At 40.7% G+C, this 26480-nt stretch overlaps 1 protein-coding gene across 3 annotated transcripts in view; it reads right to left on the reverse strand.

Moving 5' to 3' along the window:
• Window positions 1–26480, reverse strand: part of SBF2 (SET binding factor 2) — a 322117-nt gene that overhangs the window by 32036 nt on the left and 263601 nt on the right. For 2 of the 3 annotated variants that reach the window (XM_084772489.1, XM_084772488.1), the window contains 5 exons: window positions 19898–20096; window positions 12969–13165; window positions 10732–10872; window positions 2483–2557; window positions 910–1094 (listed from right to left, as the gene is read on the reverse strand). In XM_084772489.1, the coding sequence (XP_084628615.1) occupies window positions 910–1094; window positions 2483–2557; window positions 10732–10872; window positions 12969–13165; window positions 19898–20096 (797 nt within the window). The remainder of the gene's footprint in view (window positions 1–909; window positions 1095–2482; window positions 2558–10731; window positions 10873–12968; window positions 13166–19897; window positions 20097–26480) is intronic. The other variant, XM_084772490.1, reaches the window with a different exon arrangement.

The raw sequence follows: 26480 nt of genomic DNA on the forward strand, positions 1-26480 counted from the left end.
ACTCTCAGTGATCTACCTGCCTCTGCCTCCCGAGTGCTGGGATTGAAGGCGTGCGTCACAACGTTCAGCTACGTTTTGGCTTTTTTATGGTGTGCATGTTCTTGTGGATATGTAGGGTGAACAGGCATGAGCACGCAGCTTTGTGTGGAGGTCAAGCTTAGGAGTAGTTCCTCAGAAGCAGTCTACCTTTTTTTCTTTTCTCTTTTTCCATTTTTCATGTGTGTGAGAGCACATGTGTACACATGGAGGCTCAGGGTGATGTCAGGACTCACGCTCAACTGTTCCTCTAGCTTTCTCATTAGCCAGAGGCTCTCAATCTCACCGAACCTCCCAATGTGGCTAGTCTTGCTAGCCAGTTTGTTCTAGGAATCCTGCTGACAGTCTGGACTTACAGGCAGGCTGCCACACCCATCTGGCATTTAAGTGGGTTTTTGGGGCCTCACTTTGCACTGCTGTGCTATCGCTCCACCCCTATCTACCCTGTCTCTCCATGGAACCTGAACCTTGCTGGCCAGCTGGTGAGTTCCAGGGATCTTCCTGTTTTATGCCTGCAGTGCTAACTAAGACTACAACCCAGTTTTTAATGTGGGAACTGGGAGTTGAACTCAAGCCCTCCTGCTTGCGTAGCAATTGCTCTACTGTCGGAGCCATCTCTCTAGCCTCTGCTGTGTTTTCTCGAGACGAGGTTTTATGTGAAGGAGGCTCACTTTGAACTCCTCCTTAGTCTACAGGTGTGGTGGTGGCACCACTGATTTAGAACAAAGGCTTTTTTTTGTTGTTGAGAATATTACATCTAGGTTAGGAATCATCATGCTAGAAAAAAAACTTACAGTAAAGTTAGTTTGTGATAGGACTCATAAGCTGCCTCTGTGTTTCAATATTTTCTAAGTGAGAGGGAAAAAAGCTTACCCTTAGCTGTGACTTTTCACCAAATATATAAAGAGCGGCTTGTCGTTTCAAGAGCTGGTTTTGTAGGTAGGTGCTGTTACTGAAGGAGGCTGCGTGATCCTTGCCTGCCAGCCTGGCACCAACATCAATGAAGGATGTTGGAGAGCTGATCAAACGGGTGCTTGAACGAAGACTTGCCCATACGCCTTCACAAAAGCCAAGAAAACTGAATGAGCTAACGTGGACTATCACTGAGTAGGATGCAAACTCTAGGCAGTTTTAGTGGTAACATCTAATCTAATCTAAGTGGTAATCAATCTAAACCATGGATCACAATGATCATTTGCCATTTATTTTTTGTAATAGAAACATTATTTGATACAGTAGTTTAAAATCACTTTGTCTTAGATTTAGAAGATTTAAGAAATCATTCCTATCTCATTGCATATGTTGATGTAAATTTGGTAGTTGAAGTAAATATGAGAGCATAAGGAGACTGTGTGAGGCAGGAGCAGGGTGCAGGCAGGCGACAGGAGGGAGCTGGGAAGGGCCCACAGGGTGCAGGCAGGCGACAGGAGGGGGCTGGGAAGGGCCCACAGGGTGCAGGCAGGCGACAGGAGGGGGCTGGGAAGGGCCCACAGGGTGCAGGCAGGCGACAGGAGGGGGCTGGGAAGGGCCCACAGGGTGCAGGCAGGCGACAGGAGGGGGCTGGGAAGGGCCCACAGGGTGCAGGCAGGCGACAGGAGGGGGCTGGGAAGGGCCCGAGCACCGGGTTTTCCGTGCAATGCTCAGGCTTCACAGGAGGAGTGATCTTCACTTATTTACTTCGTTTAACAAGAAACTATATCACGAGATAAAACTAGAAACTTAACTAAATCTTCTAGAGCTAGAGGCTGGGCATAGAATGCATACTTGCTGAGGCTGAGAAAAAAAAAAGACCTAATTTTAAACAACTAAAAATTCTTCTATAGAGTATCCATAAAAAGAAAAAAATTATAAATTTAGTAATGTGCATTTCATTTGATTTAGAAGCATTTACAATATACAGTCAGAAGCAGACACTTTTCAAGAGAAAGTCCATCCGCACTAAGCAGACAGAAGAGTCTATTGCATGAGCTGACTTAATTTATATTAATTAGAAAAGAAAACATTAAAACATCAAACATCCATACAGGCACATACTAGTTTTCAATCTAGCACTGCAGCACCTTCAGAGCAGCAGAGCATTTCACACATGGCTGCAGAGGTGGTGAGGAGTGGAGGACCTCCCCAAAGCTGGGGTTTCTTGTGTGAACCTGGAAAGGTTGTTTTAGAATATTTCCCCAGTGATAAACCAAGACCTGAAGTTGCCTCAATAATGCCATGCTACCTTCTTTCCCTGTCAGTACTTGTGGAGCTTAGTGGACCAGCTCGCAAGAGAAGGGTAGGTGATTTCTGCTCACCATGAAGGCATTATAGCAAATGGTTTTTAAATGCAATCACAGGAACTTCACAATACAAATGAGAATAACATGACAAACATGAAAAATTACTTGTAGCATCTACTTTCGTAAGAAGATGATTTTTAAAAGTCACACTGGGACACATACAGTACCTTGATTATGAACTGGTTCCTTAGCTGAAGATTTGGGATTTGACTGAGTCAAACATTTGTCTCTGAACCCATGCACTGGTCGACAAGGTTAAAGACAGGAGAAATGAAATGTATATAGCAGCAAACATCAGAGCAATCGAGTAAGAGAAGAATGTTTAGTTTCTAAGGTTAAGTTAACTTAGGAGGAAAACGTAAATACAAGTAGATTTAATTAACAAACAAAGCTTCACAGTAACACTGGATGAATCCTTAGCGCCTGCTTAGAAACACTGTAAGCGCAATGAAATGGACAGCACAGCAGAGGTGCCACTAAAACGTTATACCAAAGGGAACAAGCTTTTGAAGACTGTTGGCCAGAAATAAGTCTATATAAGGAATTTGGGGCACGGGTCAATATAGGAGTATGCGCCTCACGCTGAAAAAGAACGGCAGACCCCATGTTGTCCAACACGCGTGTTCTCTGAGCAAGGTCCTCACACCAGGACCAGTGGAGCCCTAGCGACCATTTGCGATAACTGAGGGCGTGCTCTGCAGCAGAGCATTAGGCACTGCCACACCATCTTCCTTTTCTTCTGTGCATTCAGAAATTATATTTATTTTTTGTAAATAAGTTACAAGCAGCAAAAATTCATGATCCTGTGACAATACCTAATGCCACCAATACAAGTTTGTGATGGTTGAAGCAAATGGCTTCTTTTAGAATTCTTATTTTCACCAAATTGATAGCCAGTATTTGAGATAATATTTTTGTAATTTGAGTAATATTTTTCCCTAATACAGAAAGTGTTTTTTGACTATGGCAAACTTTACCTGGTAATAACAAAAATGGTGTGTAGTTATATCATTGCCTAAGAAAGGGAATAATCAAGTCAATTAAAGGAAATAATTATGTACTCAGAATTACTAGTAACATTGTTAGCTTTACAATACAAAACTGCATAAAGCATGATCTCATGATAAAAGAAAAATCACTGGAAGTGGTATTTATTCCTATCACTCCCTTGGATCAAGAAATAATCGACACTCATGGCCTTAGTAGCCAAAGGACATCCGAGTAAGGGCTGCAAAAGCTCTGGCTACTGGAAACAGACAGCATGTCTGCCCAGACCTACATCTGCATGGCAAAGGCACGAGGCCTGCTATGTGATGCCAACTGTTTTCACTCTGCTTTGCTCTTGGAGCGTGGGACACCAAGAGGACTCTAGTAAAGCTTAAGCAGTGGAGCTGTTCCCTCAGTGTATTTCACTTTCCTGTGCTAGTCTCTCTGCTCAGTATGCTTTCCTTATCTGACAACTTTCTATTTATCCTGTAAGGTCCAGAGACACCACTAATTCCTCCTGAAATTAGGAGGAACTCTAGCTGAACTCTAGCACTGCACTGTGATTATTCAGAAACTCTCTCCTCTAGAGGATCATGTGCTGGCAATAGTGTGACCTAATCATGTTTGTACTTATGTCCATGCTGACAGCTTGCTTTGCAGGCCTTCTAAGGGTTTGTTGATTATTTTCTTTTTATAAACCAATACACTGTGAGTTCTTGTGAATCTCTCCTATATTTTCAACTTAATTATTTACAGTCAGAGAACAGAAAGAATAGTATTTAAAAAAAAAGACATTAAGCATGTCTCTAAATACAGAGTTATTAGTAAAAACTGCCTACTGCTTATCACCAGGAAGGAAGTCAGTCATGATGAAATGGCCTGCTATTGTTGAGGGCTTTGAGAACTGGAGTCCTGACTGGAAGTCATTTCACCAAAGGACTGAATTCCTGAATCAGTGCCAGTCATGACTACTTAGATCCCCCAAGTGATTTCTAGACACCTTGGGTATTTAATATTAGCAAAGAGTCTACAGTAGTGAATTTTTCCAAACTGCAGGATTCCATTCATGGCTTGTGAATAACTTCACTATGTCAAATCAGTGTGTCTTTATTTTGTTTTTCCTGAGACAGGGTTTCTCTGTGTAGTTCTGGCTGTCATGGACTCACTTTTTAGACCAGGATGACCTCAAACTCACAAAGATCTGCCTGCCTCTGTCTCCTGAGTACTTGGCCAGTGTGTCTTTAAAAATAGATTACCATTAAAAATTTTATGTTTCTGCATGTGGTATAGGTGAATATTATTTTTTTAAAAAAATTAAATAGATACATTTTGCATTATAGCTTAAAATCATCTGGATATAAACATTTTATACACATATAAATATAAAATATGGTTTAAAAAGATTTATTATGTATATAGTGTTTTGTCTGTATGTGTGCCTGCATACCAGAAAAGGGCACCAGATCTCATTATAGATGGCTGTGAGCCATCATGTGGTTGCTGGGAATTGAACTCAGGACCTTTGGAAGAGCAGGCAGTGCTCTTAACCTCTAAACCATCTCTCCAGCTCTAAAATATGGTTTTTATTATGAATTATGATCAGAAAAGTTTGAAAGTTACTGGCCTATATTGACAGCAGAAGGCTCTACCTTCTAAACTTAGGTTAGTGTGGTGGTTTGAAGGAGAATGCCCCAGTCTCACCCTTGCAAAGAGCACACTCATATGTTTGACTAGTTGGTCTCCAGTTGGTGAAAGAAGGATTAGGGAGTGTGGCCTTGTTAGAGCAGGTATGTTACTGGGGATGGGCTCTGGTTCCCAGTTAGCTTTCTCTCTGCCTTGTGTCTATGGATATAGATGTAAGCTCTTAGATGCTGCTCCAGGGCCATGCTCCCTGCCATGATGGTCATGCACTTACTCTCCGGAACTTTAGGCCTCACATAAACTCTTCCAATAAGTTGCCTTGGTCATGGTGTTTTGTCACAGCAATGGGGGAGTGTGGCAGTCAGTGATACTCAGTGCACTTTAAAAGCACTGTCTTCCCCTTTAAACAATTATTAGGCACCAGCTTAATGACTTATTGAAATCTTATGAAGATCTAATTACTAAATATTTTACATTTATTATTTCATTTTTCTTCATAATTATCTTAAGTACTATCTAGTAATCTCTATTTTAAAGATGACAACACTGAGAAATAAGACTTGTTGGTTTATTCAATGTCACAAAGTAAGTATTAGGACTGCAGTTTTAATTTAAATATAACTAAGATATACTGATGCTGTAACCAAGCTGACTTGGAATCTAATTACTGATCTGCAGTAATTCTCTTGCCTCAACCTCTCAAACAGAATAAACCTTCCATATACAGTGATCTGTGCAACCATGTGACCCTGGACCTGTGTAAGAGGACTATGCCAGTGAAGGAATGATGTGGCTCCTTACTCCCATGGGGCACACAGTTACTTTGGTCAGACCAAACTTCCGAGAAAAGGAAAAGAGATGCTTAAGCTGGGTCTGGTTTCCCTGACTTTTAGTGTGGCCTTCACCCAGCTCAGGGCACGATACAGATAAATTCAGTCAATGTTGCACTCAAACAGCTCAACCCTAAATAGACAGCTGCTTGCTATGTAAACTTGTGAAAGTTCATCTTAAGTATCTGAAATATTTGTCCTGGAAGTCGTTATTTCAAGGATAAACTTTTAAGTAAACAAAACAAAACAAAAACAAAAAAAATCCCAATATTTTTCATTCACAGCTCCACATTTTCTTAAGTGGCTTTTGCACAAAAAGGACATATCCTCTTCCTTATAATTCATCACCTTGCAAAGTAAATACAAAGTGATCTAGAAAAAAAAAAAGAAGATTGCCAATCTCAATTCCTGCTCATTAAAGCAGGAAAGGTGAACAATGGATATAAGAAGTAAACTGAAAAATTAAGATTGTATGTCAAAGAGAAGAATATGAAAATAGAAGAGCAAAATGGAGTCTGGAATGAAAAATGGAAAAAGAGGAGGCTCTTCTCACCCAGAGCAGCCGAGGGGCTGCTGAAGAGGCAGGGCCAGCCCTAGGAAGAGTGAGGACACCTGTACTTGCAAGAGGCCTCAGGAAGAACCTGCAGGCTGTATCTAGTTTGGCCCTGTCTGATCTGAGTGCGCACCTGCTCGTCATAGTCATGCAATAGGGACTCTTTTGGGACTTCCAAACCTACTGTCCTGCAGCCCGTCACTGCGACTGTGGACGGAGGAAAGGTACATAAGAGATACACAGCATAGAGGACTGCAGTATTAGTGACCCTCAGTGTCTCTTAATCTCTGGAGGACATGGAAGGCTTTGAGTGAAGTGACAGGGAGGAACAGAATGAGACCTGCTCAAGAAGTCAGATGACAGGCAACCGCTGGGTGCAAAAAGCTGTAAGAAATATACACACCAAGTTCACAGAAACTTGTAGCAGGAAATACTTGGGTAAGGGATCAGAAATAATAATTATATCTTCACATATGAATAAAATAGGCCATAAACTGGAAGGATAATTTTTTTAAACCTAAATTTATCTTACAGGTCACCTGGCCAAACATGGAAATAGATAAAATGTTCCTGAAGAAGTTTATAAAAATAAAATACAAGAATGGGGTGTTGGTGGAAACAATTTCAAGTATTTAGGTATCTGCTGAAGTTCTATTCTACTAAAAATTAATGGAGAAATTGCTGACTTATTTTTTCCTGACAATACAATCCTAAGTTAACCCAAAGTGCCCTAAAATCTGAAATATTTAAATGTTGACATGATGTATCAAAAACTCTCTGAATTTGGACTCTGTATTTCTGGATGAAGGACACTTAACATGTTACAGTCTGTGTAAATATTCTAAAATCTAAAAACAAAACAAAACTCTAAAATGTCAAAAACATCTAGTCCATGACACTTGGGATAAAAGATCTGCCACCTGTATAAACTTCCAGCAGCAAGCTGGGCTAGGGATACAGTTCAGCTGGGAAGTGCTTGTCCAGCATGTGGCAGGCCTAACTTCACTCCCCGGCCCGTAGTACTAGACACACACAGAAAGGATAAGTCATAACTGTTTGCAAAAATCTGGCAATACTTTGTGACAGGAGAAACCCCAGGACTCTGTAGAGAAATATATTATATTGTCTTTTTGCTTCAAATCCTTTGAAGAAAAAAATGAGAAGGAAGTTTGTATCTTAAATTTAAAAATCCAGAAAAAAAAAGTACACATGACTTATTATAGGTACTTTGTGTCCTTCCAAATGTATGTATTGGAATCTTGACCCTGGTACCTCAGAAGTGACTGTATTTGGAAACAGTGTGGTACAGATGTAATTAGTTAGTATAAGGCCAAACTGGAATAGACTAGGCTCCTACTACAATATGACTGGGTCCTTATAAAAAGAAAAAAAAAACTTGAAGACAAACATAGAGAATGTCACATAAAGATGAAAACAGAGATCTGAGTGATGCCTCTACAAGCAGATGGAGCCACACGTTTCTAGATGACTGTTGGCCCCTCGAAGGCAGTCAGCGAACATCCTTCTTTACAGCCAACCCTCAGGAAAACAACTTGTTGACTTGGTTCTGGACTTCTGGCTGCTCCAAAACCATGGGGCTAGAGCTGCTTATGGCACCTTTTGTGGTGCTTTGCTATAGTCCCAGGAAATAAGATCCCACAGTCTCGAGGCCGACCAAATTAACTGAAAACTTGACCCCAGAGTTGAAGTTACAGTGTTTTAAGGACACATTCAATGACTACTAGAACATGTGCATGGCTCTCAAAAGAAAAAAAAAGGTTAATTTTTTAGAACAGAGCTTATATGTTGACTCTGAGCCAAATTCTGCAATGGAGTGTTCACAGATTATTCACAGTCTTAGAAAAAGGAATGAGTCTTATAAGTTATGTCAAATAACCATAAAATACCAGGTGATGCAGATAATATTTCTGGATGAAAAAGAAAGGCATAGGTTTAGAAATAAGGACCAAGTGGATTCTAGTAAGAACACAGCCTATAATGACCAATCTTGTTCCTCAGAGCTTACAAGAGTCTGCCTTTGCTTTCGTTACGACTTGTTCCTTTGTTTTTTCAAACATGAGAACAGTAATTGATTCTATAGATGAAAAGGGACTGTAAAAGCAATTACTAATACTGGTGGACAGAGCTGATATCCAAATTCTAACACAATTAGTAGTCCACATTGGAAAACACCTAAGAGGGTGAAATTTTATACACAGCCAATAGCAGCTCTCCAGGCCAGTATGTGAAGGACAACAGTACATGTGAACCAGATGGAGGGACTTCAAATGGCATTAATCTCCTGGGGGAACTCAGAACTAATTAAAACAGACAGAAAATATGAGAACAGCTTTTAAAGTTGAAGATCTGAAGTGTGGGAAATCAGATTTAGTTTCTTTGTGTGTGTGTGTGTGTGTGTGTGTGTGTGTGTGTGTGTGTGTGTGTGTGTGTGTATGTGTGTGTGTTTGCTTGTTTTCCCAGACAAGGTTTCTCTGTGTAACCTTGGCTGTCCTGGACTCTCTTTGACCAGGCTGGCCTCGAACTCACAGAGATCTACCTGCCTCTGCCTCCCTGAGTGCAGGGATTAAATGCGTGTGCCACCACATCTGGCTAGATTTAGTTTCTAGCTCCTTTCTGTCCCAGTTTCCTGAATTTTAGGATTCCAGGCATATGCCACAGCAAAGGTCAACATGTAAAAATTATGTGGTAGTAGTTTTAGAAATATGAGAAAGATCTTTTAAACAAAGAGTTGCTTGTATATGCACAGTACTGCTTTTGGGAAGAAAGGAATTGCCCACTGCTGACACTGTCCATGTAGAACCCAGGTCATGTAGGTGTTTGTTTTCAAGGAGAGGAAGAGTCTATGACCGTGACTCCACTGTGGAGCAGCAGAACTCTGCAGTGGAGCCGCCTGGTTCAGAATCACCTTTGAAGAGTGAAAGAGGCTCACAGTAACTTATCGAGACAAACGTGGCCTGGCCACTTCTCCCCTCCTCCTCATGCCAGCTGTTATGTCCAGAGAGAGTGAGGAAGAGAAACTTAAGTATCATTTTAGCTTACCCTCAAAGTAAAACTAAAGGCTCTGGAGGCACAGCTTAGACTGGTATCTCTTCTAATTTTGTAAGTGGTCTTTTTGCTCTGTAAACTTGGTTGGTCATCATCATTTAAACGTGATTCTCTCACCTCCTAATTTTCTAAATTATCAACATGTAAGATACCAGTAACAACTGTACTCATTGAAATAAATTCTATCATTCATTTGATAAGGGTAATTAAGAACAACTAAAAAACATGATTAGTTGATTTAAAAAACACTCACTATCTAGAAGAGGGTTTTCTGCTGTTAAGTTTGTATCGGTGCTCAGTTATAAAATTAGTCTTACTAACCTCCTTGAGTAAAGTTATTGGATGGATTTACATCAAAATGTGCTGGCACTACCTACTTAAGCACAATGGACATTCTGGAGGTCCTCCTTTCAGTCCCTAAAGTCAGCCGAACAAACAAACAAACAGTTCCCAACAACAACAACAACAACAAAAAAGAACAAACCATGGTGTTCAACTTAACATTACTCAAATGACAAAAAGTTATCTTCATGTGTAATATGTCTAATTGCTGCCAAACACTGTACTTTTTTAAATCCCCAAAAGCTTTATTAGAGGTAACACAGCAAGGCTTTTGTTTCATCAGAGATAACACATATTTACAAGATTATAGAGCTAGGTTTGGCAGGTGCAATCAGAGAATCTAGTGAGAAATGAAGCAAGGCATGCATGGTGTTACTTTGCAAGAAAAGCCACCTGCTGCTTATGCTGAGGTAATTCAGAGAGCTGATTAAAGCCACAGAGACCAACTTCTCAAGTCACATGCTCCTGTCTAACACATTAGGGTTACCTCTACATGAACCCTTTGGGGTTCCATCACATGATAACTGAAACAGAATATCAGTACAAGTCTTAATGGCTTCATCCAAATCTACAGAAAACAAACTAATGCAAAACTGTAAAAGGCTAAAGAAAATTTGGGAATTTCAAATTTATATGGTAATTTAAATCAATTATACATTTAATAATCAGATTTTCAACTTGTACATTCAACTTTATAATAATATTTTAGAGTTTATGTAAAGTAGACTCTGAGACTTTAAGGGCTACTTTATGTGTGATACCTTCTGTCTTAATACTATTTTTTAAAAAATTGACTCTCTATACAAAATTACTAATTACTAGACATTAACAGTGGTACTGTGACTTCTAAGGTCAAGAAGCTATGTTATAGCCTTTCAGGATAAACATTTTACAGTCATGTTAAAGTAACTAAAAGCATGTATCTAAAGAGATTAACTTCAGAAACCAACATTGCCTTTTCAAAGTAGTTGTCAAGAAAAGTATCATTAGACCTTACCTGGGGACAGAGCAAGTGCTGGTCTGACAGTAAGAGTACTGTTGCCTCTGAGTTTCTGATGGACAGTAACCGCAGTCAATAAAGCTTGCAAGTACTTTTCTTGCTCTATGCTACTGGAAGATTCTAAAGGGGAGGTAGAAACTATGATACAAAAGAAAAAGATATTAAAGTCTCTGTGTTAATAAAATAAGCTCAAATATATCTGCCTTTACTTTATGTAAGTTCATGCTACCACACCCAAATGTAGAAGCCAGTTAGACTTACAGCCTGGTCAATTATGTGGCTTGTCTTTGGATGCTGGGTTCAATACACCCACTTCTCAGTTGCTCATCACTCTCCTATAAAGAGCCCAAGTCTGAAAAGCCAGGGCAGGACCAGCCTTCTAAACACAGGTGTACTGACAGAACCAAAATGAAGAGTCACAATGTCTCCTTGACGATTTTCTCCCATCCTGCCTATGCTAATGTGTGGGAGCAGAGAGCATAGAGTGGATTTTTTGGCATTCCAGAGTAGGAGGTGTGAGGATTTCCTAATGGATTCAACAGAGTGCATGAGCTTGTGGGGGCTGTGTTGCAGGAAGAGCAGAGGAAGAAAGGAGGAGGAGAGGGGCCACTTTGGCCACATTCCCTGGTCTTTCTAAAAGAGGGCAGAGGCAGGGCACGGAACTACTGAGCCTAGTTTGTGTGAGGCAAAACTAAATCACTGAACTGGGGTTAGGCCCTTTATCTGTTTATGTATTTTTAAATTTTGATAAAGGTTGCATGCAGTACAGATTAGCCTCAGAGTCATGATGGTGTTGAGGCTGACCTTGAAACACTGTTCCTCCTGCCTCCACCTCTCCCAAGTGTTGGGATTACAGGTGTGTACTATATACTCTGCAAGCTCAGGCATCCAGAAGAGAGGCACTAAAAGGACAGCAGAATCATACATTTTCTTATACCTTACACAGAAAACAATTAGCATCACTTTTATTTGCTCTAAGACATCATGAATGGTAAGGTTCATGTGCTGTTTTCAACTATTACACTAATCTTTCTGATCACATCAATTAGGAGGCACATCCCAATTTGAAAAAAAAAACCAAAATATAAGCAAACATATTTATTCAGAAATATAAAATACATACTAGAATATAAAAATAAAATTCCTATCAGATATATCACAACACAGTGGAATAACTTTCCTATTGTACATTCCGTAGTATGCTCGCCAGTGCTCAGGAGCTCACAGCCTTTCTGCATTTACCTCCCCTTGCGCTCTATTACACACCCTCTGGCTTGGGAGAGATCCCAAACAGAAAGTGGCCAATCAACTTCCTTTAATTACAACACTGCTGAAACGCCAAGCAGGCCAACACAGCATCGTGCATGATGCCCTCAATCAAGCAAGTTATGAGGGGGCATACTGGAGGAGTGAAGTGGATGAAAATAAAGATCTCAAAACCACTTGGCTTTTCTACCTTCTTCATAAAAGATTTTGGGTTCAGAAGAATGCTATTCCCCAAATTATATCTAATACCATAGTGGGCCAACGTTTAACTAGAAACCATGAAACCGTCAGCACAGTGTAGCTCAAGACTTTACTCCTTTAGTCATGGCACTCACAAATATACCTGGGACAAGGGACAATATCACTCTCTATTTCCCTAGTTTCCTAAAGATTCTCTGAGTCCTCTGAACGCTGCATTCTGGTTGAGTTTACTGTTGCTGTTTGTGTGTATTCTCATGCCACACAGGATAAAAACCCTGTTTACCTCTGCAGTTAAATACTTTTCAGAGGGGAAAAATAAAAAAATAAAAAGCAAAGATTGGTATAAGCTAGTTTGCAATAAGAGATATTCTGGTTTGCCAGAATGAAAACAGCCTAGAACCAAAGACTTTCTCATATAATTATCTGTCAAAAACCAAGGAAAAGATCAAATATGGTAAGAAGGATGGCAGTTCAATATGGAGTCCCACAGGCCAGCAGCTGTCTTCACCTAAAGTGCTGTTCTGCATACTCTGTGTGTGGCACAGTGAAAAAGGTGTGGTGAGAGGCAGCTGGGCTCAGGTCTTACTCCCTTTAATTCTGGGGAGACTCTGTCTCTCTGTCACCATGGTGTTCAGGATGCCCTCATACTCCTGGGGTCTCGTGATCCTGCCTCAGTTTCCCTAGGAGCTGAGTCCACAGGCCGGGACCGTTATGCTGAGTTTTAGGAATACTCTGCAGTGAGAGTTGTGCTGAAGAGAGATGCTTACCAGCTTGAGGGGAGTTCTGTGATTTGAAGAGACCAACGACTCCCTTCCCGTGGAACCCTCCAGACCGGAGGAGCAGAGTACCTCTTCTTGAGTTCTTCCAACACACAACAGGCAGGCGGTTGTGTCGATAGCAGCGGGCCACTCTTGGTAAACTACTGTCCTGTACAGCTTGAGGTATGACTAAAAGGCCAGGATAGCTTCAGAAATGCACGATGGGGTAAGAGAGTGATTGGAGGAGGAGAAGGGTAAGAAACATGGGGAGAGATAATATAAAAGTATAAATAGCATAATATCACTGTGATTTTTGGATACACAGAAACATAATGGCTGAGATGTATCATAAAATATGGAAGTTCATTTAAACTCAAAAACTGTTTTTGAGATAGGGTCTTATCATATATTCCTGTTTGGCCTGGGACTTGCTAAACTGACCAGAAGGCCTTGAACTTACAGAGGTCCACCTGTCTGTGCTTTGCTGAGTGCTAGGGTTAACACTCTGTTATGAGACCAGGTCAGTCAATACGTCACAGTAGCGACACAGAACAAAACTGCCTGTAGATGCCAGAGATCTAAAAGGATTAAAAATCAAAACCAAGTAACTTTTGGTATGACAACAAAAGGTTCAAATGTCAAAACAAGTTTAACCATTTCATTAACACTACATAGCGCTGTTTGTTTGTTTGTTTATAGTCAAGGGCCTACTATGTAACGCTGGCTGGCCTGAATTTCAATGGAGACCTAGCTGGATTTGAACTCACAGAGACCCACTTGCCTCTGCCTCCCAAGGGCTGGGATTAAAGCTGTGTGTCACCAACTTTGTATTATGAGAATTTTTAAAAATAAAAACATACTTAAAATTAATTCTCAGAAATTTTCATACAATACATGTCAGTGTTTATATATCTATTTTTAAAGACTGGCTCCCAGAGTTCAGGACAGGATGCTGGGAAACGGTGAGAGTATCTTACTTTGTAAGTGAAAAAAAGACAATAATTTGTTTTATTTGAAGACTCACACTCGAGAGGTTTCATATCCTTTTTGATGATTTTTTTAAAAAGCTATCACGGTAAGATATGTATGACATAAGATTTGCCATACTATGTATTTTAAGGCCACAAATCACTGTCTTAGGTGCACTAATAAGGCTGCAGACCTGCCACTCCAGCCTCTCCACTACAGCCCCCGCTGCTGCTGCTCATCTCCTTCCCGCCAAACAGCACCTCCTGCTCTCATGTCACACGCACACCGTGGAAGAGAAAACGGGGTGTTCTGTCTTCCTCCCATTAACCTTTTCTTATCCCTGTTTACCTCCTTTTAGTCTCTGCTCCCTTCACACAGTACTTTTACTTTCATGTTATATATATTTAAATGTAGAATATGCATATTAAGGAAAATCGATATATTTACAAGTTTAGTGTATCTTTTGCTTAATATGCTCACCATTTCCAGCCACCTTCCTACAAACGATATTTTTTCTTTTTTTGTAGCTGAATAAAATTCCATTCTTTCTTTCTTTCTATCTATCTATCTATCTATCTATCTATCTATCTACCTATCTATCTATCTTTCTGTATCACACTCTTTATTCATCTGTGGTGGCCATCTGGGCTGGCTCCGTATCTTGGCTACTGTGAACAATGCTGCCATGAACATGGTTTGCAAGTGCATCTGTGGTAGGCTGACTTAGAATCGCTCAGGCTTTTTTGTTTTTGTTTTTGTTTTTTCCAAGACAGGGTTTCTCTGTGTAGCCTTGGCTATCTGAAGCTCACTCTGTAGACCAGGCTGGCCTTGAACTCACAGAGACCCGCCTGCCTCTGCCTCCTGAGTGCTGGGATTAAAGGTGTGTGCTACCACTGCCTGGGGATTCTCTCAGGTTTATACTCACTAGTGGTATTGCTAGATCGTATGCAGATTACACTGTGGCATTGTGGGGAACCTCCATTCCGATTCCCACGGTGGCTGCAGCAGTTTGTGCTCTGCACCATAGGACAAAGGGCTCCTTCCCCACACTCCTCACCACCACCTGTGGCTACTTATGGTCTCAACAACAGCATTCTGACTAGAGACGGTAATGGGATCTTAGCGCATTTATCTACATTTTCCTAAGGACTAAGGATGATTAACATTTTAATATATTTACTAGGCACTTATATTTCTTCTTTTGGGATTTTACTCATTAAATAGATGATTTTGTGTGTTCAGTTTTTTCACTCAAATAGTCACTTTCTTATGATATGTTTATTAAAATTTCCTATCATTTTAACTTCTTTCCTTATCCCCCTTTTCCTTCCTCCTTCTTTTCTCTTCCTCCTCCTCTTCTTCTTGAGACATGTTCTCCTTGTAGCCCATGCTGTCCTTGAATTTTAGAGATTGTACTGGTTCAGCCTCTAGAGTGCTGGAATTATAGGTACAAATGGTGCCTCTGGTTCTTCGCTCTCTTAACGCTAGTCCTGACGTGGAGGTGCTACAATTCCTCATTTTACATTGTGGGTAATGTCCTTTCTGTCCCAAGAAATCTTCTATCTCAAAATCTTGAAAAAAAATATATTGGGATTTTTTTTTTTGAGACAGAGCTTCTCTGTGTAGCCCTGGTTATCTTGGAACTTGCTCTTTAAGCCAGGCTGACCTTGAAATCAGAGATCTTCCTGCCTCTTGCCCCTGAGATTAAAGGCATGTGTCATCACTGCCCAGCTACGCTCTAATTTTAGAGAAGCTTTATTTTAAAGGCATTTAATATATGAGTCTATAAATCAATGGGAATTGAGGTTTTATGTAAAAGTCAAGAGTCAACATTAACTTTTCCTCATATATATGCATCTCCAGGACTATTTTATTAAAAACCTAAATAACAAACTTCCACCACTGCTTTTCTCTGAAACCACATGTCCATGTGCGAGGCTGCTGCCTGTATTTCTTCTTTTTTCCACTAGTCTGCTTGTATCTTAATTGCTGTAGTTCCCCCCCTTCACCCCCCCAGCTGGACAGGGTTTCTCTGTGTAGCCTTGGCTGTCCTGGACTCACTTTGTAGACCAGGCTGGCCTCGACCTCACAGTGATCCGCCTGTCTCTGCCTCCCAAGTGCTGGGATTAAAGGCGTGCTCCACCACACCTGGCTAGTTGTTGTTGTTGTTTCTTTTTTTGATAATACTTCTTTTTTAAAAGTTTGTATTATGTTTTAAGTCATGCGTCTATGTAGTATGTGTATGAGTGCAGGTGTCCATGGAGGCCACAAGAGGGCATCGCATCTGGTGCTACAGTGGCAGGAGGTTGTGAGCCTCTGCAACATGGGTCCGCTGCAAGAACAGCACCTGCTCTGAATCACTGCCCTCTTGAATCTCTCGCTACCCCTGATTACTCTGGATAAATACAATCTTGATAGCCTGTAGTATTATTCCATCAGCCCATCTTCTGCATTGCTATGCAAGTCTTTTTTTTTTTTTAATATTATGTGAAAGACAACTTTATTCCGATTCTAAACGAAGAGAATGGGAATGGGATTTCACTGCTGAAGAGTGTGACGTGACTGTAGCAGTATAATCTTTGAAATTCAGGAAAAACAATTTTGTTCCAAACAGCTAAATATGCAAGTCCCCAAAAAACTGAAAGTGTGTTCTAACTGCCACATTCCTCCAAAGGCTGTTCATCTCCTTCGGCATCCCAATGAAGTGCAGGATCTGTTAGCTAACTCAGGAGGCACGCACGCCGCACTGCTGACATCACAGGACAGTTGTCCGTAGAACTAGACTTCTGACCAGGGCTCCACCTTCACCTTCTCACAGGTTGTCCCACTCATCCGGGAGGGCAGGCATTTGCGCAACCTTTGAATCATGCTCAGACTGCGCTGCCCAAGCTGGGTCCATCAGCACCTTCAGTGGGGCAAGAGCAGGCATGGCAACAAACTCCAAGTTAGGATCTCCAATATGCTTTCTGGCAAGCAAGAGGAAAGGCTTTTCAAAGTTGTTGCTTTCGGCAGAAATATCATAGTACTGAAAATTCTTCTTTCAATGGAAGACAATAGATTTTGCCTTAACTTTCCTGTCCTTAATATCCATTTTGTTGCCACATGATACAATGGGGTTGAACAGGCTCAGAGACTCTTCTGGAAGCATCGGCGCAGTGACTGCCCAGGGAGAGCTGCAGGTCCAGCTCAAGCTCGTCCTGGTAGAGGATGGTGGTATTGGGAAGGTGGTGTTTGTGAAACACCACTTGAAGGGCGGAAGAGTTTGAGAAGTGTGCAGCCACCCTGGGCATGGAGGTGTATTGGCTCATCTACCATACCAGCAGAGGACCCATCAAGTTCAGCGCATGGGACACAGCTGGCCAGGAGACGTTCAGGGGGCTTCTGTGCAATGGCTACCACATCCAAGCCCAGTGTGCCATGATAATGTTTGATGTAACATCAAGAGTCATAAGAATGTGAAAACACGGCCATTGTAGTGTGTCTATGTAAGTCTTACAAGCACCATCTCAGCCTTTGTTGTTGGGGTTTTCACTGAGGGTTCAATATACCTACAGGTCAACTCATGGAGGAACTGCATGTATTAGAAAATGGAGTATCTAAGAACTTTAAATATCTATTTATTTGAACTTTTAGTGACCTTAATAGTTTGAATGCTTCACAGTGTAGTCCTGCACATCTTCCATTAGATTCTTATTTAGTGAATGTTCCTTAGTGTTCCCGTTTATAGAATTGGCAGTAGCTAAATATTATCATTTAAAAATTTCTCTTTGCCTTGATTTGGCTTTGGTTTATATGTAACTAGTCACTGCATCACCAACTTGTTACCTTACCAAATTCATTTATTCATTTTAAAAGTTTACCTCTAGATTCCTTCAGGTTGCCTACCATGTTTTTTCCTAAGCAGTCTTTTGCACTGCTTAGGATGTTAAGTACAACACTCCAAGGAAGCAATGGTGGGAATTCCTGCCCCGATGTGAAGAGAAAAACTTCCAATAAATTAGCATTAAATGACTTCTGCTGTGAGAGTTGTAAGATGTGACCAGAGCAGGAGCTATAGCAAATAGCTCCCATTTCCTATTTTTAAAATAAAAACTATAAGTGAATACTGTATCTAGAATGTTTTTCTATCTATAAAACTTATTACATAGTTTTCTTTTAAAATTTATCAATGTGGTGAACATTTCTGATTGTCAAGGCAGTTCTGCATTCTGTAACTCTACTTGGTCCTTTTTATTAGTGATGCTTTTTTATTTCTAGTATTTTTCTTTTTGTTCCATAATAATTTCACTTTAATGCCTATTTTGAATTTTTTATGGTGACAACAGCTTTTATTTTCAGTTTCACAAGATATATTTAAGTCTTCAATCTCAGTCTTGTATTCTCTGAGTCCCTCTTTTCTTTCTTCCCACTCTTTTCTCCTTCTGGATTGTTATTCTATTTTCTCCTAACAGTGAGACTGACATGTATTCTTTTATTCTACCATAAATACCTTCTAATAAGAAGTGTCCCAGCAATCCTCTATTAAGACAACAAGGACAACTACAGATGGGGAAAGGCCGACAGGCCTCAATCCTACATGGAGAACTACAGGCAACTAATGGATATTGAGAATGGAGAGACAGTCTTTCCTAGAGAAGAGCACCGAAAATGGTTATCCAAAACCAAGTGGTTAGCCCTGAAATCATACACAAAAAAAACATACACACGTATATTGTTACACACACACACACACACACACACACACACACACACACACACACACACACACACGAGGCTAGTTTTATGTCAACTTGACACAAGTTAGAGTCGCCAGAGGAGAAAACCTCAATTGAGAAAATGTCTCCGTAAGATCAGGCTGCAGGTAAGCCTGTAGGGCATGTTCTTAATTGTGACTGTGTGAGAGGCCCAGACTGGGGGCGGTGCCATCCCCGGGCTGCTGTTCCTGGTCCCTAACAAAGTAAGCTGAGGACGTGAGGATGATCTGGCTGCAACATCTGTCAGCCCACTGACCGCCAGGGTTGACTCGGCTGATGTGGCTGGCTAGGTGGGTGTCCGCTTCCTCCCTCAATGATCCACGTGTGTCCCTCCCGAAGCTGCACACTCAGTCGAAGAGGACAACCTTTCCCAAACAGAGGAGGAGCAGTCTTCCGTCAAGGGAATATGAGTAGCTGCAGTCCCTTGCTAGAGCCTCCAAACACACTCAAGAAAGCAAGCTGAGCAAGTTATGGGAGGCAAGCCAGGAAGCAGCACCTCTCCGTCGCATCTCCATCAGCTCCTGCCCCCAGGGTCCCTGCCCTGCCTGAGTTCTTGTTCTCACTGCTTTGGATGAACTGTGACATGGAAGCGTTTGTGAAACAAAGCCTTACTTCCTGAACTTGCTTTTGGTCATGGTGCTTCATCACAGCAACTGTAACCCTAACTAAGAAACCTTAGTAGCAGCGTAGGAAAACACTCCACGTGGACAATATGCAAGAGCCCCCGGCTCTATCTGAAGCTGCAAGTACAGTCCATGGCCACAACCTGCCACACCAGTCACCCCTTAATCTGTGGCTGGTTTGGTGGCAGAGCTAAGAACCTGCAAACGGTTTGCAAAGTGGCAATTTTTACTCTCTGGCCCTGGACGATGTCTGTGGAGCTCAGGCCTACAGCAGACACGCTTCTTCTCCATGTACCTGGGGAAATGTATTCTTACTCTAGGCCATCTTTACACATGCCAGAAAACAGAGAAACTAAACAAAGAAAGATAAATAAGGACCATGCATAGGGAGGACAAACACTGTCTCCTTCTGTTATAGCAGAGGGACTTTCCAGTGACCTGCATGTTCTGAAAATACCGATGGGATGCCATCTTCTACTGCATAAAACATATCTTTTAAATCTACACATTTCTGGGATCTTGTTTCTGGAACACTTTGAAGATTCAGTGGGGAATAAAAAAAGGTGTCTTTCTGAAGCCCGCTGACACTTACCTCCGGCATAGCGAATACAGCCTGTTGGAGGCAGTGACTCGAAAATACTCTGGCTTTGAGCGGGAGGAATTTCCACTTATGGTTCCCAAACCTAACCGCTGATAGTCTCTGAAACATGCTTTTTCCACCAACTGTTCCATTGTAGATTTTTCTGAGGCCTTTAGGGTCGTACTTGTGGGGAGTTCACTATCATCTGAAACTGACAGGTAAAATAGGTTTTGTCAAAACAATCAGCTCAAGGTATAACACTCAAGAAAACAACAGCAACAGCAGCAACGACGAAGATGACAACAGCAACAATTACTCCTCCCTCTTTTTGGAGACAGTGGCTCAGTATATAGCTTCGGTTGACCTGGAATTTCATATGTACACTAGGTTGGTTTGGAATTCAGAGATCTGCCTGCCTCTGCTTCCCCAATGCTGAGATTCAAGGGATGCAATGCCATGCCTGGCTCAAAACTTCCTTTTGAAGAAGGTTTTTATGTTAGGGTTACCAGGATTTTATGTGTCATAAATTACATCATATAATTTCTATAAGGGATTATAGATAAATATAGATGAAAACAGCAACAAACTAGAAATATATCAAGAGTAACTCAACTCAAAAATCAGAGAAGTAATTTAAATAACTTGTAAAAAAAAAAGTTAGGTATTGTAGGTATATATCCCTAAAACCCTAGCATTTGAAAGGTAGGAGTATTAGAAGTTCAAGGCCAGCTTGAGATACATAAAACCTTGTCTCAAAAAACAAAGAAATAAAAAATTCACCTGGTGTGATTGCAATGCCTTTGATCCCAGCACTCAGGAGGCAGAGGCAGGTGAATCTCTGAGTTTGAGGCCAGCCTGGTGTACACAGTGTGTTCTAGGCCAGCAAGGAATGCATCCTGTGACCCCATTTCTAAAAGAAACAAAACAACTAAAAATGATTTAAAATCATTAGCCACATTTTTCTGTTTCAGTCAGGCCTGTCTATTGATATTAAAGTACAGTAATTTGTATATAGGATTTAACAGAGAAATCTGTTAGTAAAGCTTATCTTTATTTATTTTTTAAAAATATTTTATTAATTTATTCATATCACATCTAAATTGTTAGCCCATCCCTTGTATCCTCCTATTCCTCCCCCCCCTCGCCCGCTTTCCCCCTACTCCCCTCTCCCCTATGTCTGTGACTAAGAGGGACCTCCTCCCCCTGTGTATGTTCATAGGGTATCAAGTCTCTTTTTGGTAACCTGCTATCCTTCCTCTGAGTGCCACCAGGTCTCCCCATCAAGGCGACGTGGTCAAATATGGTACACCCGAGTTTGCATGAAAGTCAGACCCCACTCTCCACTCAAAGGTAGAGAATGTCCTGTCCATCGGCTAGGTCTGGGTAGGGGTTCAAAGTTTACTGCCTATGTTGTCCTTGGCTGGTGCCATAGTTTGAGCAGGACCCCTGGACCCAGATCTGCCCGTCATAATGTTCTTCTAGTAGGTTTCTAGGACCCTCTGGATCCTTCTATTTCCCCATTCTCCCATGCTTCTCTCACCTAAAGTCCCAATAGGATGTCCTCCCCTCTGACCCACTTTCCTGGTAAGTGAAGACTTTCATGGGACATGCCCCTTGGGCTAGTATGCAGATATAAGTGAGTATATACCATTTCACTTTTTTTTTTCTTCCGGGTGAACTCACTCATTATGATAATTACTAATTCAATCCACTTGTCCACAAATTTCGAGAATTCCTTGTTTTTAATAGCTGAGTAGTATTCCATAGTGTAAGCGTACCATAGATTCTTTATCAATTCTTCTATTGAGGGACACTTAGGCTGTTTCCGTGTTCTGGCTATTATGAATAAGGCTGCTATGAACATGGTTGAGCATATGTCCCTGTTGTGGGGTGGAGCATTTTCTGGGTATATTCCAAAGAGTGGAATAGCTGGGTCTTGAGGAAGCCCTATTCCCATTTTTCTGAGAAAGTGCCAGATAGATTTCTAAAGTGGTTGTACTAGTTTGCATTCCCACCAGCAATGAAGGAGTGTTCCTCTCTCCCCACATCCTTGCCAGCATGTGGTGTCGCTTGAATTTTTGATCTTAGCCATACTGATGGGTGTAAGATGGAATCTCAGTGCTGTTTTGATTTGCATTTCTCTGATGACTAAGGAGGTTGAGCATTTCTTTGTTTCTCAACCATTCAATATTCCTCTGTTGAGAATTCTCTGTTTAGTTCTGAGCCCTATTTCTCAACTGGGTTATTTGGTTTGGTGGTGTTTAATTTCTTGAGTTCTTTATATATTTTGGATATTAGATCTTTGTCAGATGAAGGGTTGGTGAAGATCTTTTTCCAGCCTGGAGGCTGTCGCTTTGTTCTGTTGACAGTGTCTCCTGCCTTACAGAAGCTTCTCAGCCTTATGAGGTCCCATTTATTAATTGTTGACCTTAAGGCCTGGGCTGTTGGTGTTCTGTTCAGGAAGTTGTCTCCTGTGCCAATGTGTTCCAGGCTCTTCCTCACTTTTTCCTCTAGCCAACTTAATGTCTCTGGTTTTATGTTGAGGTCTTTAATTCACCTGGACGTGAGTTTTGTACATGGTGACAAATATGGGTCTAATTGCATTTTTCTACATGTAGACATCCAGTTAGACCAGCACCATTTGTTGAAGATGCTATCCTTTTTCCATTGAATAGATTTGGTTTCTTTGTCAAAAATCAAGTGAGCAAATATGTGTGGTTTCATCTCTGGGTCTTTAATTCGATTCCATTGATCCACCAGCTTGTTGCTGTGCCAGTACCACGCTGTTTTAATTACTGTTGCTCCATAGTACAGTTTGAGATCGGGTATGGAGATTCCTCTGGAGGATCTTTTATTGTATAGGATTGTTTTTGCTATTCTGGGCTTTTTGTTTCTCCATATGAAGTTGAGAATTGATCTTTCATGTCTTCAAAATATTTTGTAGGTATTTCGATAGGGATTGCGTCGAATCTGTAAATTGCTTTTGGTAAGATGGCCATTTTTGCTATGTTAATTCTCCCGATCCATGAACAATGTAGATCCCTCCATTTTCTGATGTCATTTTCAATCTCTTTCTTCAGAGATTTAAAGTTTTTTTCAAACAAGTCCTTCACTTGCTTGGTTAGAGTTGCTCCTAGATATTTTATATTGCTTGTGGCTATCGTGAAAGGTGTAGTTTTCATAATTTCTTCCTCTGCCTGTTTGTCATTTGTATATAGGAAAGCTACTGACTTTTTTGAGTTAATTTTGTATCCAGCCAATTTGCTGAAGGTGTTTATCAGTTGTAGGAGTTCTCTGGTGGAATTCTGGGGGTCACATATACACTATCATATCATCTGCAAATAGGGATAATTTGACTGCTTCCTTTCCCATTTGGATCTCCTTGATCTCCTTTTGATGTCTTATTGCTCTGGCTAGAACTTCAAGAAGTATATTGAAGAGATATGGAGAAAGTGGGCAGCCTTGCCTGGTCCCTGATTTTAGGGGATTTCCTTGAGTATCCCACCATTTAATTTGATTTTGGCTATTGGCTTGCTGTATACAGCCTTTATTATGTTTAGGTATGTGCCTTGTATTCCCGATCTCTCCAGAACTTTAAACGTGAATGGGTGTTGGATTTTGTCAAATGCTTTTTCTGCATCTAAGGAGATGACCATGTGGGTTTTCTCTTTCAGTCTGTTTACATGGTGGATTACATTGATGGATTTCCGTATGTTAAACCATCCCTGCATGCCTAGAATGAAGCCTATCTGGTCATGGTGAATGATGTCTTTGATATGTTCTTGTATTCATTTTGCGAGTATTTTATTGAGTATTTTTGCATCAATGCTCATAAAAGAAATTGGTCTGAAATTCTTTTTTTGTTGGGTCTTTGTAGGGTTTAGGCATCAATGTGACTATGGCCTCATAGAAAGAATTTGGTAATGTTCCATCCATTTCTATCTTTTGGAGTAGCTTGAAGAGTATTGGTATTAGCTCTTCTTTGAAGGTCTGGTAGAATTCTGCGCTGAAGCCATCTGGCCCTGGGCTTTTTTTGGTTGGGAGACTATCAATGATTGCTTCTATTTCTATAGGCGAAATAGGGCTAGTTAATTTATCTGATCTTTTTTTTTTCAAAGATTGATTTATATTCATTTATTTTTGTATACAGTGCTCTGCTTGCATGTACACCTGCCCACCAGAAGAGGGCATCAAATCTCACTGTAGATGGCTATGAGCTACCATGTGGTTGCTGGGGATTGAACTCAGGACCTCTGGAAGAGCAGACAGTTCCCTTAACCTCTGAACCATCTCTCCAGCTTCCCTGTTTAACTGATCTTGATTAATTTTTGGCAAATGGAATCGGTCGAGAAAATTATCCATTTCCCTTAGATTTTCAAATTTTGTGGCATAAATGCCTTTAAAGTAGGTTCTTATGATTCTTTGTATTTCTTCGGTGTCTGTTGTTATGTCTCCCTTTTTGTTTCTGATTTTGCTGATTTGGATAGTGTTTGTCTTTTAGGTAGTTTGGCTAACGGTTTGTCTATCTTGTTAATTTTCTCAAAGAACCAGCTCCTGGTTTTGTTGATTCTTTGAATTGTTCTCTTTGTTTCTAACTTATTGATTTTTAGCCCAGAGTTTGATTATTTCCAGACATCTACTCCTCTTGGGTGTTTCTACTTCCTTTTTTCCTAGGGCTGCCAGATGTGTTGTTAAATTGTTTATGTGGGATATCTCCATTTTCTTTCTAAAGGCACTTAGTGCTATGAATTTTCCTCTTAGCACCGCCTTCATTGTGTCCCACAAATTTGGGTATGTTGTTCCTTCATTTTCATTGAATTTCAGGAAGTCATTTATTTCTTCCTTGATCCAGGTGTCATTAAGTAGAGAGTTGTTTAGTTTCCATGTGTGTGTAGGCTTTTTGTTATTTCTGTTGTTGAAGTCCAGCCTTAGACCATGGTGATCTGATAGGATACAAGGTATTATTTCAATCTTCTTGTATCTGTTGAGGCTTGCTTCATGACATACTATGTGATCAATTTTAGAGAATGTTCCATGGGGTGCTGAGAAGAAGGTATAATCCTTTACGTTTGGGTGAAAAGTTCTGTAGATATCTGTTAGATCAATTTGATTCATGACGGTTAATGATGTTATTTCCCGGCTTGGTTTCTGATTCAAAGACTTATCCTTCAGTGAAAGTGGAGTGTTGAAGTCCCACTATTAATGTGTGGGGATCGATGAGTGGTTTAAGCTTTGTTAATAGTTCTTTTACAAATGTGGATGACCTTGTATTAGGAGCATAGATGTTCAAAATTGTGATGTCTTCTTGGTTGACTTTATCTTTGATGAGTATGAAGTGTCCTTCCTCGTCCCTTTTGATTAATTTTGGTTGAAAGTCTATTTTATTAGATATTAGAATGGCTACACCAGCTTGCTTCTTGTGACCATTTGCGTGGAATATTTTTCCCTAACATTTTACTCTGAGGTAATGTCTGTCCTTGTGGGTGAGATGTGTTTCTTGAATGCAGAAGAATGTTGCGTCATGTTTATGCATCCACTCAGTCTGTGTCTTTTTATTGGAGAATTGGGACCACTGATGTTGAGAGATATGAATGACTAGTGAGTGCTAAGTCTCTTCATTTTTGCTGTTTGCTACAGTTGAGAGTTTGTGAGGTTGTGATTTTGCGATGGTGTAGTTATCTATTTCCTATGTAGTTCTGGTTGTAATTTGACCCTTTGGGGTGGAGTTTTCCTTCTAGTAACTTCTGTAAAGCCAGATTTGTGGATAGGTACTGTTTGAATTTGTTTTTGTCATGACTTGGATGGATCAGGCATATCGGCTAGTTCCAAGCTTATCTTTAATAAGATCACTATAGCAGCTGGGTTTGGTGGTGCACGCCTTTAATCCCAGCACTCGGGAGGCAGAGGCAGGTAGATCTCTGTGAGTTCGAGGCCAGCCTGGTCTACACAGCGAGTCCAGGAGAGCCAAGACTACACAGAGAGTCCCTGTCTTGAAACCCCCCTTGACAAAAAAAAAAAATCACTATACCAACTCATCATCCAAGGTTTTGTATTACTTTCAAAAGAATACATTCATATTGAAATTTCTAGGTTAACTAGAAGCACAGCAGAGGGAAAGGCTATGAAAAGTTACACTTGGTTTCTGGAAATCCTTTCATTAGAGGACATAATATACATGGACAACTCTGTCACTGCTTTGTAATCATAGGTTCAGATTCCTCTATGATATAAATGTGAAAGAATTTACTCAAAAACCAAATACCTTAGAGAGGATCTTTTAAAAAAGGACATTCCTAACTGGTAGTATGTCACCGCAACAAAACAATTATGTTTAAAATTGTTCTAATTTTCTATTTACTTTTAATGTTAGAAAAGTTAAATCAAACTTTGAAAGGCCTTTGAAATATCTTCAAGATCACTAACAGGCAAGGAGAAGACATGGCTCTCTCTTGGACTGGACATAACAAAGGGCATCTGCCTTGAAAGCACTCAAGGCAGGAAGTCTCTGTGAGTGTGAGGTCAGCCTGCTCTGCACAGGAAGTTCCAGAACAACCAGGGCTGCACAGAGAGAATCTGCTTCAAACAAAACAAAACA

The sequence above is a fragment of the Acomys minous genome, assembly GCF_964271855.1.
Source record: "Acomys minous genome assembly, chromosome: 2".
NCBI classification, from domain to species: Eukaryota; Metazoa; Chordata; class Mammalia; order Rodentia; family Muridae; genus Acomys; species Acomys minous.